We start from the raw sequence: 16,326 nt of genomic DNA on the forward strand, positions 1-16,326 counted from the left end.
GCTTATGTAGCTTATCGATAAAGCAAAGCACTGAAAATGCTTAGATGGATATTATTATCCCATAAACACAAAAGGTTTGGTCCTGGCCTTATAATTAGTTAGAGGTAAAATTACACATGCAAAAATCCGTAAACCAGTGTCAAATCCCCTAAAGCTTTATTCAAAACCTAGGGAGAGGGCATCAAGTTCATACAATATAGCTAAAGACGCCTTGCCTAGCCACGCCCCCACGGGATTCAGCAGTGATAAAAATTAAGCAATGAACGAAAGTTTGACTAAGTTATGCCTCTCAAGGGTTGGTAAATTTCGTGCCAGCCACCGCGGTCATACGATTAACCCAAATTAATTATTCTACGGCGTAAAACGTGTCCATAGGAAACAACTAATAGAATTAAAAACCAACCAATATGTGAAAATTCATCGTTGGGATTAAACTCAATAACGAAAGTAATTCTAATTATCTTAATACACGATAGCTAAGATCCAAACTGGGATTAGATACCCCACTATGCTTAGCCCTAAACCTTAAAGATTAAATAACAAAATCATTTGCCTGAGAACTACTGGCTACCGCTTAAAACTCAAAGGACTTGGCGGTACTTTATATCCATCTAGAGGAGCCTGTTCTATAATCGATAAACCCCGTTATACCTCACCATCCCTTGCTAATTCAGCCTATATACCGCCATCTTCAGCAAACCTTAAAAAGGAGTAAAAGTAAGCAAGAGAATCACCATAAAAACGTTAGGTCAAGGTGTAGCTTATGAGATGGGAAGCAATGGGCTACATTTTCTTAAAAAGAACATTACGATACCCTTATTGAAACATAAGGACAAAGGAGGATTTAGTAGTAAATTAAGAATAGAGAGCTTAATTGAATAGCGCAATGAAGTACGTACACACCGCCCGTCACCCTCCTCAAATTAAACGATTATTAAACCCTATACATAATTACATATACAAGTTTATGAGAGGAGATAAGTCGTAACAAGGTAAGCATACTGGAAAGTGTGCTTGGAACAACCACAGCGTAGCTTAAATCACATAAAGCATCTGGCCTACACCCAGAAGATTCCCAACACAACGGACGCTTTGAGCAACTACTCAGCCCTAAAAACAACACAAACACAACTATTCTTATATATATGTAAACTAAAACATTCACTTTGTAGAAGTATTGGAGAAAGAAACTTTTCATAGGAGCTATAGAGATCAGTACCGCAAGGGAAGAGCAAAACACAATCAATTAGCACAAATAAGCAAAGATTAAACCTTGTACCTTTTGCATAATGAATTAACTAGAAAACATCTAACTAAAAGAACTTTAGCTAGAAACCCCGAAACCAAACGAGCTACCTAAAAGCAATTTTAAGAATGCACCCGTCTATGTAGCAAAATAGTGGGATGACTTTTAGGTAGAGGCGAAAAACCTAACGAGCTTGGTGATAGCTGGTTACCCAATAATGAATTTTAGTTCAACTTTAAGTTTACCAACAAGAACATAAAATCTAAATGTAAACTTAAAATATAGACTAAAGAGGGACAGCTCTTTAGGAACGGAAAACCCTTAAATAGTGAATAAGCCACTTTAACATCAAAACCATTGTTGGCTTAAAAGCAGCCACCAATAAAGAAAGCGTTCAAGCTCAACATTCAAAATCATGTAATACCAAAATTAATTCAAGCAAATTCCTATACACATAATTGGGTCAATCTATTATTAAATAGATGAGATACTGTTAATATGAGTAACAAGAATAACATTCTCCATGCACAAAACTATAACAACCCGGATAACCATTGTTAGTTAACAACCTAAAGGTAGCTAATCTATACATAAAATTTACCTAATAAAACATGTTAATCCAACACAGGGGTGCATAATGGAAAGATTAAAAGAAATAAAAGGAACTCGGCAAACACGAACCCCGCCTGTTTACCAAAAACATCACCTCTAGCATCACAAGTATTAGAGGCACTGCCTGCCCAGTGACTAACGTTAAACGGCCGCGGTATCCTGACCGTGCAAAGGTAGCATAATCACTTGTTCCTTAATTAGGGACTAGAATGAATGGCTTAACGAGGGTTCAACTGTCTCTTATTTCCAATCAGTGAAATTGACCTTCCCGTGAAGAGGCGGGAATAAAAAAATAAGACGAGAAGACCCTATGGAGCTTTAATTTATAACTTAACATTTTAAATCAACAGACCTACTGGACTAAACACATAAAAACTTAAGTTTAAATTTCGGTTGGGGTGACCTCGGAGAATAAAAAAACCTCCGAAAGATTATAGCCAAGACACACAAGTCTAAGCACCTAAATCCAATTGACCCAATTTTTTTGATCAACGGACCAAGTTACCCTAGGGATAACAGCGCAATCCTATTCAAGAGTCCATATCGACAATTAGGGTTTACGACCTCGATGTTGGATCAGGACATCCCAATGGTGTAGAAGCTATTAATGGTTCGTTTGTTCAACGATTAAAGTCCTACGTGATCTGAGTTCAGACCGGAGTAATCCAGGTCGGTTTCTATCTATTCACGATTTCTCCCAGTACGAAAGGATAAGAGAAATGGAGCCTCCTTAAAACAAGAGCCCCAAAATCAATTTATGAATTAATCTCAACACTGTGAATTCGTAAAACTAATGCCTTAGACAAAGGCATAATTAGGGTGGCAGAGTCAGGAAATTGCGTAAGACTTAAAACCTTGTTCTCGGGGGTTCAAATCCCCTCCCTAATAGTGCATTTACTAAATATTTTGACCCTCCTAGTACCAATCTTAATTGCCATAGCATTTTTAACACTAGTAGAGCGCAAAATCTTAGGATATATACAACTACGAAAAGGACCAAATATCGTAGGACCATACGGTATTCTTCAACCATTCGCAGACGCAATAAAACTATTTATCAAGGAACCTCTACGACCATTAGCAACATCTACATCTCTATTCATCATTGCCCCTACACTTTCACTCACCCTAGCCTTCAGCCTATGGATCCCAATACCAATACCACACCCCCTAATTAACCTAAACCTCGGGGCCCTATTTATCCTAGCAACATCAAGCTTATCAGTCTACTCAATCCTGTGGTCAGGATGGGCCTCCAACTCAAAATACTCAATGTTTGGAGCTCTACGAGCGGTAGCCCAAACAATCTCATATGAAGTTACCATAGCAATTATCCTTCTATCTGTATTACTAATAAACGGATCTTTTTCCCTACAATCACTAATATTCACACAAGAGGCCCTATGATTAATTATCCCAACCTGACCCCTAGGAATAATATGATATATCTCTACACTAGCAGAAACTAATCGAGCCCCATTCGACCTAACAGAAGGTGAATCAGAATTAGTATCCGGGTTCAACGTAGAGTATGCTGCAGGCCCCTTTGCCTTATTCTTCATAGCTGAATATACCAATATTATCCTAATAAACGCCCTATCAACAATTGTATTCTTAGGCCCATTCAACGACCCAAACAACCCAGAAATATTTACAATAAACTTTATAGTAAAAACACTAGCACTCACCACCCTATTTCTATGAGTACGAGCATCTTATCCACGATTCCGGTATGATCAACTAATACACCTATTATGAAAAAACTTTCTCCCACTAACACTAGCCCTATGCATATGACATATCTCTGTCCCAATCTTTATAGCAAGCATTCCACCATACACCTAGAAATATGTCTGATAAAAGAGTTACTTTGATAGAGTAAATTATAGAGGTTTAAACCCTCTTATTTCTAGGATAACAGGAGTCGAACCTATCCTTAAGAATTCAAAATTCTACGTGCTACCTAAACACCCTATCCTAAATCAGTAAGGTCAGCTAATTAAGCTATCGGGCCCATACCCCGAAAATGTTGGTTTAAACCCTTCCCGTACTAATCAACCCAATCACACTTCTAATTATCTACTTCACAATTCTATCTGGCCCAATAGTCACTATGCTAAGCGCTAACCTATTCCTAATATGAATTGGACTAGAAATAAATCTACTAGCTATCATTCCAATAATAACAAAAAATACAAGCCCACGATCAACAGAAGCAGCAACAAAATACTTCCTAACCCAAGCTACAGCCTCAATAATCTTTCTACTATCAATTATTCTCAACTATAAACAACTAGGAGTATGGACACTACAGCCTCAAACAAACAACCAAATCATTACACTAATATTTATCTCACTAGCAATCAAAATAGGCCTAGCACCATTCCACTCATGACTCCCAGAAGTTACTCAAGGCATTCCTATACAAACAGGAATAATTTTACTGACATGACAAAAATTAGCTCCAATATCAATTTTATTCCAAATATATGAAATAACCAACCCAATTATTCTTATGACATCAGCTATCCTATCAGTATTAATTGGAGCATGAAATGGGCTTAACCAAACACAAACACGAAAAATTATAGCTTACTCATCCATCAGCCACATAGGATGAATAATTGCAGTACTTCCATTTAACCCATCGCTTACAATACTAAACCTACTCATTTATATTAGCCTTACAGTACCTACATTTATAATACTAAAACACAACTCATCAACTAACATCAACTCTTTATCACTCATATGAAGTAAAACCCCAATAATACTACCAACTATCTCCTTAATTTTACTATCCACAGGAGGACTACCACCCCTAACAGGATTTCTACCTAAATGAGTTATCATCTCAGAACTACTAAAAAACAACAACATCATTTTAGCCTCACTAATAGCAATAACAGCCTTAATTAACCTATTCTTCTACACACGACTAATTTACTCAACTACACTAACCACATTTCCAACAAACAACAACTCAAAAATACCCCTACACCACACAAACCGCAAAAACAATATTATCCTACCCTCTATGGCCATCCTAAGCACTATAACCTTACCACTCTCCCCGCTACTAATTACCTAAAGAAGTTTAGGATAAATAGTCCAAGAGCCTTCAAAGCCCTAAGTAAACCAAAAAGTTTAACTTCTGCTAAGGACTGCAAGACTACATCTTACATCTAATGAATGCAAATCAATCGCTTTAATTAAGCTAAATCCTCACCTAGATTGATAGGACTTAAACCTATGAATTCTTAGTTAACAGCTAAACACCCTAAACTGGCTTCAATCTACTTCTCCCGCCTATCAGAAAGAGGGCGGGAGAAGCCTTAGTAGAGACGTTCTCTACACCTTCGAATTTGCAATTCGACATGAAGTATCACCTTAAGGCTTGGTAAAAAGAGGGTCGTTCCCTCTGTCTTTAGATTTACAGTCTAATGCTTAACTCAGCCATTTTACCTATGTTCATTAATCGTTGATTATTTTCTACTAACCACAAAGACATCGGGACCCTGTATTTATTATTCGGGGCCTGAGCAGGAATAGTAGGCACAGCCCTAAGTATTCTAATTCGAGCGGAACTGGGACAACCAGGTGCCTTATTAGGTGACGATCAGATTTACAATGTAATTGTAACTGCCCATGCATTTGTCATAATTTTCTTTATGGTAATACCAATAATAATTGGAGGCTTTGGTAATTGACTAGTACCTCTAATAATTGGAGCCCCAGATATAGCATTTCCACGTATGAATAATATAAGCTTTTGACTACTACCTCCCTCATTCCTCCTGCTACTAGCATCATCAATAGTAGAGGCTGGGGCAGGTACAGGTTGAACTGTATACCCACCCTTAGCTGGTAACTTAGCACACGCTGGGGCATCAGTAGATCTTACTATTTTTTCCCTCCACCTAGCAGGTGTTTCCTCAATTTTAGGAGCAATTAACTTTATTACAACCATTGTTAATATAAAACCACCAGCCATAACACAATACCAAACCCCACTATTCGTATGATCAGTACTTATTACAGCTGTACTACTACTCCTGTCTCTACCAGTTCTAGCCGCAGGAATTACTATACTTTTAACTGACCGTAACTTAAATACAACCTTCTTTGACCCTGCTGGAGGCGGAGATCCAATCCTATATCAACACTTATTCTGATTCTTTGGTCACCCAGAAGTTTACATTCTCATTCTACCTGGATTCGGAATCATTTCACATATCGTTACATACTACTCAGGTAAAAAAGAACCATTTGGTTACATGGGAATAGTATGAGCTATAATATCTATTGGATTCCTAGGATTCATTGTATGAGCCCACCATATATTCACAGTAGGACTAGATGTTGACACACGAGCCTACTTCACATCAGCCACTATAATTATTGCTATTCCAACAGGAGTTAAGGTGTTTAGCTGATTAGCTACCCTGCACGGAGGAAATATTAAATGATCACCAGCAATACTATGAGCCCTGGGATTTATCTTCCTATTTACAGTAGGAGGGTTAACAGGAATCGTATTATCCAACTCTTCCCTAGATATTGTACTTCATGACACATATTATGTAGTAGCACACTTCCACTATGTCCTGTCAATAGGAGCTGTATTTGCTATTATAGCAGGATTTGTCCACTGATTCCCACTATTTACAGGCTACACCATCAACGACACGTGAGCTAAAACTCATTTCGCCATTATATTTGTAGGGGTTAATCTGACATTCTTCCCACAACACTTCTTAGGACTATCAGGAATACCACGACGATACTCCGACTACCCAGATGCCTACACTACATGAAACACTGTATCTTCAATAGGATCATTTATTTCTCTAACCGCTGTATTAGTAATAATTTTTATAATCTGAGAAGCTTTTGCCTCTAAACGTGAGGTTTTATCAGTTGAATATTCATCAACAAATTTAGAATGACTTCACGGCTGCCCTCCACCATACCACACATTCGAAGAACCTACCTATGTAAAAGTTAAATAAGAAAGGAAGGATTCGAACCCCCTTAAACTGGTTTCAAGCCAATCCCATAACCTCTATGTCTTTCTCAATGAGATATTAGTAAAACAATTACATAACTTTGTCAAAGTTAAATTATAGAGTACAATCTATATATCTTACATGGCTTACCCATTCCAACTAGGATTACAAGACGCTACATCACCCATTATAGAAGAACTAACTAACTTCCATGACCACACCTTAATAATTGTCTTCCTAATCAGCTCCTTAGTACTATATATTATTACACTTATATTAACTACAAAACTAACCCACACTAGCACTATAGACGCCCAGGAAGTTGAAACTATTTGAACTATTCTTCCAGCCGTAATTTTAATCCTAATCGCACTCCCATCCCTACGAATTCTATATATGATAGATGAAATCAACAACCCAGCACTAACAGTGAAAACAATAGGACATCAATGATACTGAAGCTATGAGTACACAGATTATGAAGATTTGTGTTTTGACTCCTACATAATCCCAACAAATGACTTAAAACCAGGAGAACTACGCCTACTGGAAGTAGATAACCGAGTTGTACTACCAATAGAACTACCAATTCGAATATTAATCTCATCAGAAGACGTACTTCACTCATGAGCCGTCCCATCCCTAGGATTAAAAACAGACGCCATCCCAGGCCGCCTAAACCAGGCTACAATTTCATCCAACCGACCAGGCCTATTTTACGGTCAATGTTCCGAAATCTGCGGGTCAAACCACAGCTTTATACCCATTGTTCTAGAAATAGTTCCACTAAAACACTTCGAGAACTGATCTGCATCAATAATTTAATAACACTGTGAAGCTTAAAGCGTTAACCTTTTAAGTTAAAGTCAGAAAATAAAATTTTTCCACAGTGGTATGCCACAACTAGATACATCTACATGATTCATCACTATTTTATCTACCATTATTACACTATTTGTGCTTATACAACTAAAAATCTCCACAATTAATTTTCCACTTAGCCCCTCAATCAAATCTACTGAATTAGTAAAAACTGATAACCCTTGAGAAACAAAATGAACGAAAATCTATTCGCCTCTTTTATTACTCCCACAATAATAGGCTTACCTATTGTTGTACTAATTATCATACTCCCATCAATCCTCTTATCCTCATCCAAACGCCTAGTTACAAATCGTTACTTCTCATTTTTATACTGATTAGTAAAACTCATCACCAAACAAATAATACTTATTCACACCCCAAAAGGACGTACATGATCACTAATATTAGTATCATTAATGATATTTATTGGATCCACAAACCTTCTAGGCCTCCTACCTCACACATTCACCCCAACAACACAACTGTCAATAAACCTAGGTATAGCTATCCCACTATGAGCTGGAGCTGTAATCTTAGGGTTCCGCCACAAATTAAAATCATCATTAGCCCACTTTCTACCACAAGGAACCCCTATTTCCCTAATCCCTATACTTATTATTATTGAAACAATTAGCCTATTTATTCAACCTATGGCCTTAGCAGTACGACTAACAGCCAACATTACAGCCGGACATCTACTAATTCATCTAATCGGAGGAGCAACACTAGTACTAACAAGCATTAGTCCCCCAACAGCCTCTATTACCTTTTTAATCCTAGCCTTACTAACAATCCTAGAATTCGCTGTAGCTCTCATTCAAGCCTATGTATTCACACTACTAGTCAGCCTATATCTACACGATAACACATAATGACCCACCAAACCCATGCTTATCACATAGTAAACCCAAGCCCATGACCACTAACAGGAGCATTTTCAGCCCTCCTACTCACATCAGGATTAGTAATATGATTTCACTATAACTCATACACCCTACTAACCCTGGGCTTACTAGCAAATACCCTTACTATATACCAATGATGACGAGATATTGTGCGAGAAGGGACCTACCAAGGCCACCACACACCAATTGTACAAAAGGGACTCCGCTATGGAATAATCCTATTTATCGTATCAGAAGTATTTTTCTTCGCAGGATTCTTCTGAGCCTTCTACCACTCTAGTCTAGCACCAACTCATGACTTAGGTGGATGTTGACCCCCCACAGGAATCACCCCTCTTAACCCTCTAGAAGTACCCCTACTTAACACATCAGTACTTCTAGCATCTGGAGTATCTATCACATGAGCTCACCACAGCTTAATAGAAGGAAAACGAAGCAATATAAACCAAGCCCTTCTTATTACAATTCTACTTGGAATCTATTTTACTATTCTTCAAGCCTCAGAATACTTTGAAACCCCATTCTCTATTTCCGATGGAGTTTATGGATCTACTTTTTTTATAGCAACAGGATTTCACGGCCTACATGTAATTATCGGAACCACATTTCTAATAGTATGCCTCCTACGCCAACTTAAATACCACTTTACATCCAAACACCACTTTGGCTTCGAAGCCGCAGCATGATACTGACACTTCGTTGATGTAGTGTGACTATTCCTATATGTGTCTATCTATTGATGAGGATCATACTTTCTTAGTATAATTAGTACAACTGACTTCCAATCAGTTAGATCTAGATTCAACCTAGAAGATAGTAATAAACATACTGATAGCCCTAATAGTAAACATCACACTATCAATCCTCCTAATCACAGTTGCCTTCTGACTACCCCAACTCAATCTATATACTGAAAAAGCAAACCCATACGAATGCGGGTTTGATCCAATAAGCTCCGCCCGCCTCCCATTTTCAATAAAATTTTTTCTAGTAGCAATCACCTTTTTACTATTTGACCTAGAAATTGCACTACTTCTACCACTACCATGAGCCATCCAAATATATAACACCAACACTATAATATTAACAGCTTTTATTCTAGTCTCCGTGTTAGCCCTAGGCCTAGCCTACGAATGAATACAAAAGGGGTTAGAATGAACTGAGTAGTTGGTAATTAGTTTAATTAAAACAAATGATTTCGACTCATTAGATTATGATAAATATTATAATTACCAAAGAATGCCATCTGTGACCTCCAATATTATACTAGCATTCTCATTTTCATTCCTAGGGACTCTAGTGTTTCGCTCTCACCTCATATCCACCTTACTATGCCTAGAAGGGATAATGCTATCCCTATTCATTATAACAACAATTACTTCCCTCAACTCCCACTCAATAATCATATACCCTATCCCCATTGTTATCTTAGTATTCGCAGCATGTGAAGCAGCCATTGGCCTAGCCCTGCTAGCAAAAGTATCAAATTCATATGGAACAGACTATGTGCAAAACCTAAACCTACTTCAATGCTAAAAATCATTTTTCCTTCAATCATACTACTTCCGCTCACCTGACTATCAAACAACAAAAGCCTGTGAGCCAATGTCACTTCATACAGCTTTTTAATCAGCTTGGCCTCAGCCATATTTTTATGACAAAACGATATAAACAATTTAAACTTCTCATTACTATTCTCAACTGACTCACTATCCTCCCCCCTTATTATTCTAACAACATGATTACTACCACTAATACTACTAGCTAGTCAGAACCACATAAAAAAAGAAACCGAACTAAACAAAAAAATCTACATCTCAATACTAACTCTCCTACAAATCCTCCTAATCATAACTTTTTCTGCAAACGAGCTAATTATATTTTATATCTTATTTGAAGCTACATTAATCCCTACCCTTATTATTATTACCCGCTGAGGTAATCAAACAGAACGACTTAATGCAGGACTCTACTTTCTATTCTACACCCTAATTGGATCAATCCCACTACTAATTGCTCTTATCTTCATCCAAAACTCAAAAGGAACACTAAACTTCCTTCTATTCCCACTAACTTTCACACCCCTAAATCAAACATGATCTAACAACATTCTATGATTAGCGTGCATAATGGCATTCATAATTAAAATACCACTATACGGGGTCCACCTATGACTCCCCAAAGCACATGTAGAAGCCCCTATTGCAGGATCTATGATTCTAGCAGCTATTTTATTAAAGCTAGGGGGCTATGGAATGATACGAATCGCTATAATTCTTGACCCGGTAACCGAAACCATAGCCTACCCATTCATCCTCCTATCACTATGAGGAATAATCATAACTAGCTCTATCTGTTTACGACAGACAGACTTAAAATCTTTAATCGCCTACTCTTCAGTAAGTCACATAGCATTAGTTATCGCAGCTATTATAATCCAAACACCATGAAGCTTTATGGGGGCAACAGCACTAATAATCGCCCATGGCCTAACATCATCACTACTATTCTGTTTAGCAAATACAAACTACGAACGAATTCACAGTCGAACCATAATCATAACCCGAGGGCTCCAAACTATATTTCCACTCATAACCACCCTATGAGTTTTAGCTAGCCTAGCAAACCTAGCCCTACCACCCTCAATTAATCTCATCGGAGAACTATTAATCACTATTTCATTATTCTCCTGATCCAACCCAACAATCTTACTTCTAGGTTGCAATATCCTAATCACCTCACTATATTCCATATATATAATCATCACTACCCAACGAGGAAAACTCACAAACCACATAATTAACTTACAACCATCACACACACGAGAATTAGCCCTAATGGTGCTACACATTATTCCTCTAATTCTCCTAACAATCAACCCTAAACTAATCATAGGACCAACAATATGTAAATATAGTTTATAATAAAACCCCAGACTGTGAATCTGGAGACAGGGAGTTAAACCCCTTACTTACCAAGAAAGAATGCAAGAACTGCTAATTCATGCCACCATGTATAAACACATGGCTTTCTTACTTTTATAGGATAGGAGTAATCCGTTGGTCTTAGGAATCAAAAACTTGGTGCAACTCCAAATAAAAGTAATTAACACTATTACATCTTCAATTCTACTAATCTTTTTTCTACTTATATTCCCTATCACACTATCACTAACTAACCTAATTAAATCAATTAACTTCCCAAACTACGTAACTATATCAATTAAATACGCTTTTTTACTAAGCCTGGTACCACTAACCACATTCTTTTCATCAAATACCGAACTGCTAATTACCAACTGACACTGAATCACAATCAACACCATAAAACTATCTATTAGCCTAAAATTTGACTTCTTTTGCATCATCTTCTTATCAGTAGCCCTATTTGTAACATGATCAATTATAGAGTTTTCATCCTGATATATACACTCAGACCCCCAGCTGAACCGATTCATTAAATACCTTCTTATATTCCTTATTACTATAATTATTTTAACCTCAGCCAACAACCTATTCCAACTATTCATCGGATGGGAAGGTGTAGGTATCATATCATTCCTATTAATCGGCTGATGGTATGGTCGAACAGACGCAAACACTGCAGCTCTGCAAGCCATCCTATATAATCGCATCGGAGACATTGGATTTATCCTAACAATAGCCTGATTCTGCCTACACTCCAACTCCTGAGAACTACAACAAATCTTTATAACAAACAACCCAGCAAACCCTATCCCCCTTTTAGGATTATTAATTGCAGCAACAGGGAAATCAGCCCAATTTGGACTACACCCATGACTCCCATCAGCTATAGAAGGCCCTACACCAGTATCAGCCCTACTACACTCCAGCACAATAGTAGTAGCAGGAATTTTCCTCATAGTCCGATTCCACCCAATTACATCAAACAATAGCTTCATCTTAACTATAATATTATGCTTAGGATCCATCACAACACTATTCACAGCTATTTGCGCACTAACACAAAACGATATTAAAAAAATTGTAGCATTCTCCACATCAAGCCAACTAGGCCTAATAATGGTAACACTAGGAATCAATCAACCCTATCTAGCTTTCCTTCACATCTGCACCCACGCATTCTTCAAAGCAATACTATTCATATGCTCAGGGTCAATCATTCACAGCCTAAACGACGAACAAGATATTCGAAAAATAGGAAACTTGACCAAACCAATACCATTCACCTCCTCATGCCTAATAATTGGCAGCCTGGCCCTAACAGGAATACCATTCCTCACAGGCTTCTACTCAAAAGACCTAATCATCGAAGCCGCAAACACGTGCTATACCAACGCCTGAGCCCTACTAATTACACTAATTGCCACCTCTCTAACAGCTGTATATAGTATACGAATTATTTATTTCGTCTCAATAACTAAACCACGATTTCCCCCAACAATTATCATTAATGAAAATGACCCAAAATTAATAAATCCAATTAAACGATTGGCATTAGGAAGTATCCTAGCAGGTTTCTTCATCTCCCACAACATCCCACCAACTACCACCCAAATTATAACCATACCATGATACCTAAAAACCACAGCTATAATTGTAACAGTCTCAGGATTTATTATTGCACTAGAACTTAACAACCTAACCTCAAATCTAGTATTAAATAAACCAACACCACCATCATCATTTTCCACATCACTTGGGTATTTTCCCCTAATTATACACCGATTACTTCCACTAAAAATACTAACAAAAAGCTATAATACATCCCTTCAACTATTAGACTTGACCTGATTAGAAAAATCCATCCCCAAAACAACCTCTACTTTACAAACAATAACTTCCAAAAACCTAAGTAACCAAAAAGGACTTATTAAACTATATTTCCTATCATTTCTTATTACACTCCTATCTTTACCCGTCCTACTCCTTACCTAATTCATTCGAACAATCTCAATAATAATTATCACACCTATCAACAAGGTTCACCCAGATACCACCATCAACCACGCAGAACAACTATATAAAGCAGCCACCCCAGCACCCCCCTCCCCCATTAATCCCAACTCATCACTATCATAAACTACTCATCCTCCCATATCACTATTATATACCAACACAGAATTCACCAGATTATAATCATCAGAAGCATAAACCATTCCTATCTCCATAAAAACACTCATTACTAAGACACCAAGCACCAATCAACTAGACACCCAAGTCTCAGGAAACTCCTCCGTAGCCATAGCAGTCGTATAACCAAAAACAACTAGCATCCCACCTAAATAAATTAAAAACACCATAACACCTAAAAACGATCCACCAAACCCCAACACCGCTAAACAACCAGAACACCCACTAATAATTAAACACACACCCCCATAAACAGGCGAAGGCTTCAATGATACGCCTAAACACCCTAACGCAATAATTGAGCTTAAAATAAAAATATATTCTGTCATAATTCCTACATAGACTCTAACTATGACCAATGACATGAAAAATCATCGTTGTAATTCAACTATAGAAACACTAATGACAAACATCCGAAAAAAACACCCACTATTTAAAATTATCAATGAATCCTTCATTGATCTCCCAGCCCCATCCAACATCTCATCATGATGAAACTTCGGATCCTTACTTGGACTGTGCCTAGTAATCCAAATTTTAACTGGCCTATTCTTAGCCATACACTACACATCCGACACAACTACAGCATTCTCATCCGTAACACATATCTGCCGAGACGTAAACTACGGATGACTAATCCGATATATACACGCAAACGGAGCCTCAATATTCTTTATCTGCTTATTCCTACACGTAGGACGAGGAATATACTACGGATCCTACACATTCAAAGAAACATGAAATATTGGAGTAGTGCTCCTATTTGCCGTAATAGCAACAGCATTCATAGGATATGTACTCCCATGAGGACAAATATCCTTCTGAGGAGCCACAGTAATTACTAATCTACTATCAGCCATCCCCTACATCGGAACCACCCTAGTAGAATGAATCTGAGGAGGATTTTCAGTAGACAAAGCAACACTAACCCGATTCTTCGCATTCCACTTCATCCTACCATTTATTATTACAGCCCTAGTAGTAGTCCACCTACTATTTTTACATGAAACAGGATCTAACAACCCATCAGGACTAAACTCCGACGCAGACAAAATCCCATTCCATCCCTACTACACCATCAAAGATATTCTAGGGATCCTCCTGCTATTAATAGTTCTCATAATTTTGGTTTTATTTTTCCCAGATATTCTCGGAGACCCTGATAATTACACTCCTGCAAATCCACTCAATACTCCCGCACACATTAAACCAGAATGATACTTCCTATTTGCCTACGCCATCCTACGCTCAATCCCCAACAAGCTAGGAGGAGTAATAGCCCTAGTACTATCAATTCTTATTCTAGCCCTCCTACCTCTCCTACAAACCTCAAAACAACGAGGGTTAATATTCCGACCAATCTCACAAGTTCTTTTCTGAATTCTAGTAGCCAACCTATTTGTCCTCACATGAATCGGAGGACAACCTGTCGAATACCCATTCGTTATAATTGGACAGCTAGCCTCAATCAGCTATTTCACAATTATCATTATCCTAATACCAGTAGCCGGCATTATTGAAAACAACATACTAAAATTCACCCATTGCCCTGATAGTATAATTAATTACTTTGGTCTTGTAAACCAAAAATGAAGAAAAAATCTTCTCAGAGCATCAAGAAGGAAGGACTAACCCCCACCATCAACACCCAAAGCTGATATTCTATTTAAACTACTTCTTGTACATAAAATTATATAGTACATTAATACATTTATGTATATCGTACATTAAATTATATTCCCCTAGCATATAAGCATGTAATATAAATCAATGAAATATGACATAACTTACATATCAAATGGTAATTAAAATCAACATGAATATTAAACAAGTATAATTAAATCAATGTAAAAAGGACATATCTGCGTTATCTTACATACACCATATTGTCATAACCCTGCTCGTCCAAATGTCTATCCCCTTCCCCAATTGGTCGATTAATCTACCATCCTCCGTGAAACCAGCAACCCGCCCACTCGTGCTCCTCTTCTCGCTCCGGGCCCATTAAACTTGGGGGTAACTAACATGAAACTTTATCAGGCATCTGGTTCTTACTTCAGGGCCATTGAATGTTTTATTGTCCATACGTTCCCCTTAAATAAGACATCTCGATGGTACAGCGTCTAATCAGCCCATGATCAACATAACTGTAGTCAGGTGCCTCTGGTATTTTTTAATTTTCGGGATGCTTCGACTCACCATCGCCGTAAAGGCATGAAGGATCACCTTACAGTCTAGCTGGACTTTTCAATTCAAGCTTCTGGATCCACTAATACAATTACCATCAATACTGAAGTTAATGATTCTCAGACATATATAATTAATGTTTGTTAGACATATATTTTACTATTTTAACCTAATTATCCATCAAACCCCCCCTTCCCCCCACCTAAACATTTAGTATCCTTGACAAACCCCAAAAGCAAGGACCACAATTCAGGCTCTCACGCATTCTAATAATTTATAAAACAAAACTTAAAATTCAGTATTGGGAGAATTTTTTTATACACTCCCCTCATATGCTTTTTACTAGTTGTCTTAAAATCACTTAACACTGGTGGTATATTATACATACA

The 16,326-nt window shown here is 37.5% G+C and overlaps 13 protein-coding genes and 24 non-coding genes across 37 annotated transcripts, besides 1 other annotated feature; 28 read left to right on the top strand and 9 right to left on the bottom strand. All coding sequences in view use genetic code 2, as the record gives it.

Moving 5' to 3' along the window:
* TF lies at nucleotides 1-68 on the top strand. The gene has a single exon. It is a non-coding gene; the product is annotated as a tRNA-Phe (tRNA).
* Nucleotides 69-70: 2 nt separating this feature from the next.
* On the top strand, nucleotides 71-1,024 carry RNR1. The gene has a single exon. It is a non-coding gene; the product is annotated as a 12S ribosomal RNA (ribosomal RNA).
* Nucleotides 1,025-1,096, top strand: TV. Its single transcript has one exon. It is a non-coding gene; the product is annotated as a tRNA-Val (tRNA).
* Nucleotides 1,097-2,671, top strand: RNR2. Its single transcript has one exon. It is a non-coding gene; the product is annotated as a 16S ribosomal RNA (ribosomal RNA).
* TL1 lies at nucleotides 2,672-2,746 on the top strand. The gene has a single exon. It is a non-coding gene; the product is annotated as a tRNA-Leu (tRNA).
* On the top strand, nucleotides 2,747-3,701 carry ND1 (NADH dehydrogenase subunit 1). Its single transcript has one exon. A coding segment is annotated over exon 1 (955 nt).
* On the top strand, nucleotides 3,702-3,770 carry TI. Its single transcript has one exon. It is a non-coding gene; the product is annotated as a tRNA-Ile (tRNA).
* TQ lies at nucleotides 3,768-3,838 on the bottom strand. The gene has a single exon. It is a non-coding gene; the product is annotated as a tRNA-Gln (tRNA).
* Nucleotides 3,839-3,842: 4 nt separating this feature from the next.
* On the top strand, nucleotides 3,843-3,911 carry TM. Its single transcript has one exon. It is a non-coding gene; the product is annotated as a tRNA-Met (tRNA).
* ND2 (NADH dehydrogenase subunit 2) lies at nucleotides 3,912-4,949 on the top strand. Its single transcript has one exon. It carries the CDS (start codon nucleotides 3,912-3,914, stop codon nucleotides 4,947-4,949), a length of 1,038 nt encoding a protein of 345 aa, YP_009468928.1.
* Nucleotides 4,950-5,015, top strand: TW. The gene has a single exon. It is a non-coding gene; the product is annotated as a tRNA-Trp (tRNA).
* A 1-nt stretch (nucleotide 5,016) lies between these two features.
* On the bottom strand, nucleotides 5,017-5,085 carry TA. The gene has a single exon. It is a non-coding gene; the product is annotated as a tRNA-Ala (tRNA).
* Nucleotides 5,086-5,087: 2 nt separating this feature from the next.
* TN lies at nucleotides 5,088-5,157 on the bottom strand. Its single transcript has one exon. It is a non-coding gene; the product is annotated as a tRNA-Asn (tRNA).
* A 31-nt stretch (nucleotides 5,158-5,188) lies between these two features.
* Nucleotides 5,189-5,256, bottom strand: TC. Its single transcript has one exon. It is a non-coding gene; the product is annotated as a tRNA-Cys (tRNA).
* TY lies at nucleotides 5,257-5,324 on the bottom strand. Its single transcript has one exon. It is a non-coding gene; the product is annotated as a tRNA-Tyr (tRNA).
* Nucleotide 5,325: 1 nt separating this feature from the next.
* Nucleotides 5,326-6,870, top strand: COX1 (cytochrome c oxidase subunit I). The gene has a single exon. The coding sequence runs from the start codon at nucleotides 5,326-5,328 to the stop codon at nucleotides 6,868-6,870; it is 1,545 nt and encodes a 514-aa protein (YP_009468929.1).
* Nucleotides 6,868-6,936, bottom strand: TS1. Its single transcript has one exon. It is a non-coding gene; the product is annotated as a tRNA-Ser (tRNA).
* Nucleotides 6,937-6,939: 3 nt separating this feature from the next.
* On the top strand, nucleotides 6,940-7,007 carry TD. The gene has a single exon. It is a non-coding gene; the product is annotated as a tRNA-Asp (tRNA).
* Nucleotide 7,008: 1 nt separating this feature from the next.
* Nucleotides 7,009-7,692, top strand: COX2 (cytochrome c oxidase subunit II). The gene has a single exon. It carries the CDS (start codon nucleotides 7,009-7,011, stop codon nucleotides 7,690-7,692), a length of 684 nt encoding a protein of 227 aa, YP_009468930.1.
* A 3-nt stretch (nucleotides 7,693-7,695) lies between these two features.
* TK lies at nucleotides 7,696-7,760 on the top strand. Its single transcript has one exon. It is a non-coding gene; the product is annotated as a tRNA-Lys (tRNA).
* A 1-nt stretch (nucleotide 7,761) lies between these two features.
* On the top strand, nucleotides 7,762-7,965 carry ATP8 (ATP synthase F0 subunit 8). Its single transcript has one exon. It carries the CDS (start codon nucleotides 7,762-7,764, stop codon nucleotides 7,963-7,965), a length of 204 nt encoding a protein of 67 aa, YP_009468931.1.
* ATP6 (ATP synthase F0 subunit 6) lies at nucleotides 7,923-8,603 on the top strand. The gene has a single exon. It carries the CDS (start codon nucleotides 7,923-7,925, stop codon nucleotides 8,601-8,603), a length of 681 nt encoding a protein of 226 aa, YP_009468932.1.
* Nucleotides 8,603-9,386, top strand: COX3 (cytochrome c oxidase subunit III). The gene has a single exon. A coding segment is annotated over exon 1 (784 nt).
* TG lies at nucleotides 9,387-9,455 on the top strand. Its single transcript has one exon. It is a non-coding gene; the product is annotated as a tRNA-Gly (tRNA).
* ND3 (NADH dehydrogenase subunit 3) lies at nucleotides 9,456-9,803 on the top strand. Its single transcript has one exon. The coding sequence runs from the start codon at nucleotides 9,456-9,458 to the stop codon at nucleotides 9,801-9,803; it is 348 nt and encodes a 115-aa protein (YP_009468934.1).
* Nucleotide 9,804: 1 nt separating this feature from the next.
* Nucleotides 9,805-9,872, top strand: TR. Its single transcript has one exon. It is a non-coding gene; the product is annotated as a tRNA-Arg (tRNA).
* A 3-nt stretch (nucleotides 9,873-9,875) lies between these two features.
* On the top strand, nucleotides 9,876-10,172 carry ND4L (NADH dehydrogenase subunit 4L). The gene has a single exon. It carries the CDS (start codon nucleotides 9,876-9,878, stop codon nucleotides 10,170-10,172), a length of 297 nt encoding a protein of 98 aa, YP_009468935.1.
* Nucleotides 10,166-11,543, top strand: ND4 (NADH dehydrogenase subunit 4). The gene has a single exon. A coding segment is annotated over exon 1 (1,378 nt).
* Nucleotides 11,544-11,612, top strand: TH. The gene has a single exon. It is a non-coding gene; the product is annotated as a tRNA-His (tRNA).
* Nucleotides 11,613-11,671, top strand: TS2. The gene has a single exon. It is a non-coding gene; the product is annotated as a tRNA-Ser (tRNA).
* Nucleotides 11,671-11,740, top strand: TL2. The gene has a single exon. It is a non-coding gene; the product is annotated as a tRNA-Leu (tRNA).
* On the top strand, nucleotides 11,741-13,555 carry ND5 (NADH dehydrogenase subunit 5). Its single transcript has one exon. It carries the CDS (start codon nucleotides 11,741-11,743, stop codon nucleotides 13,553-13,555), a length of 1,815 nt encoding a protein of 604 aa, YP_009468937.1.
* Nucleotides 13,552-14,079, bottom strand: ND6 (NADH dehydrogenase subunit 6). The gene has a single exon. The coding sequence runs from the start codon at nucleotides 14,077-14,079 to the stop codon at nucleotides 13,552-13,554; it is 528 nt and encodes a 175-aa protein (YP_009468938.1).
* TE lies at nucleotides 14,080-14,148 on the bottom strand. Its single transcript has one exon. It is a non-coding gene; the product is annotated as a tRNA-Glu (tRNA).
* Nucleotides 14,149-14,152: 4 nt separating this feature from the next.
* CYTB (cytochrome b) lies at nucleotides 14,153-15,296 on the top strand. Its single transcript has one exon. A coding segment is annotated over exon 1 (1,144 nt).
* Nucleotides 15,297-15,364, top strand: TT. The gene has a single exon. It is a non-coding gene; the product is annotated as a tRNA-Thr (tRNA).
* Nucleotides 15,365-15,431, bottom strand: TP. Its single transcript has one exon. It is a non-coding gene; the product is annotated as a tRNA-Pro (tRNA).
* Nucleotides 15,432-16,326: a D loop (similar to INSD accession GU810297).

Source organism: Peromyscus leucopus, mitochondrion (assembly GCF_004664715.2).
Source record: "Peromyscus leucopus strain GS16A1 stock mitochondrion, complete genome".
NCBI lineage: Eukaryota > Metazoa > Chordata > Mammalia > Rodentia > Cricetidae > Peromyscus > Peromyscus leucopus.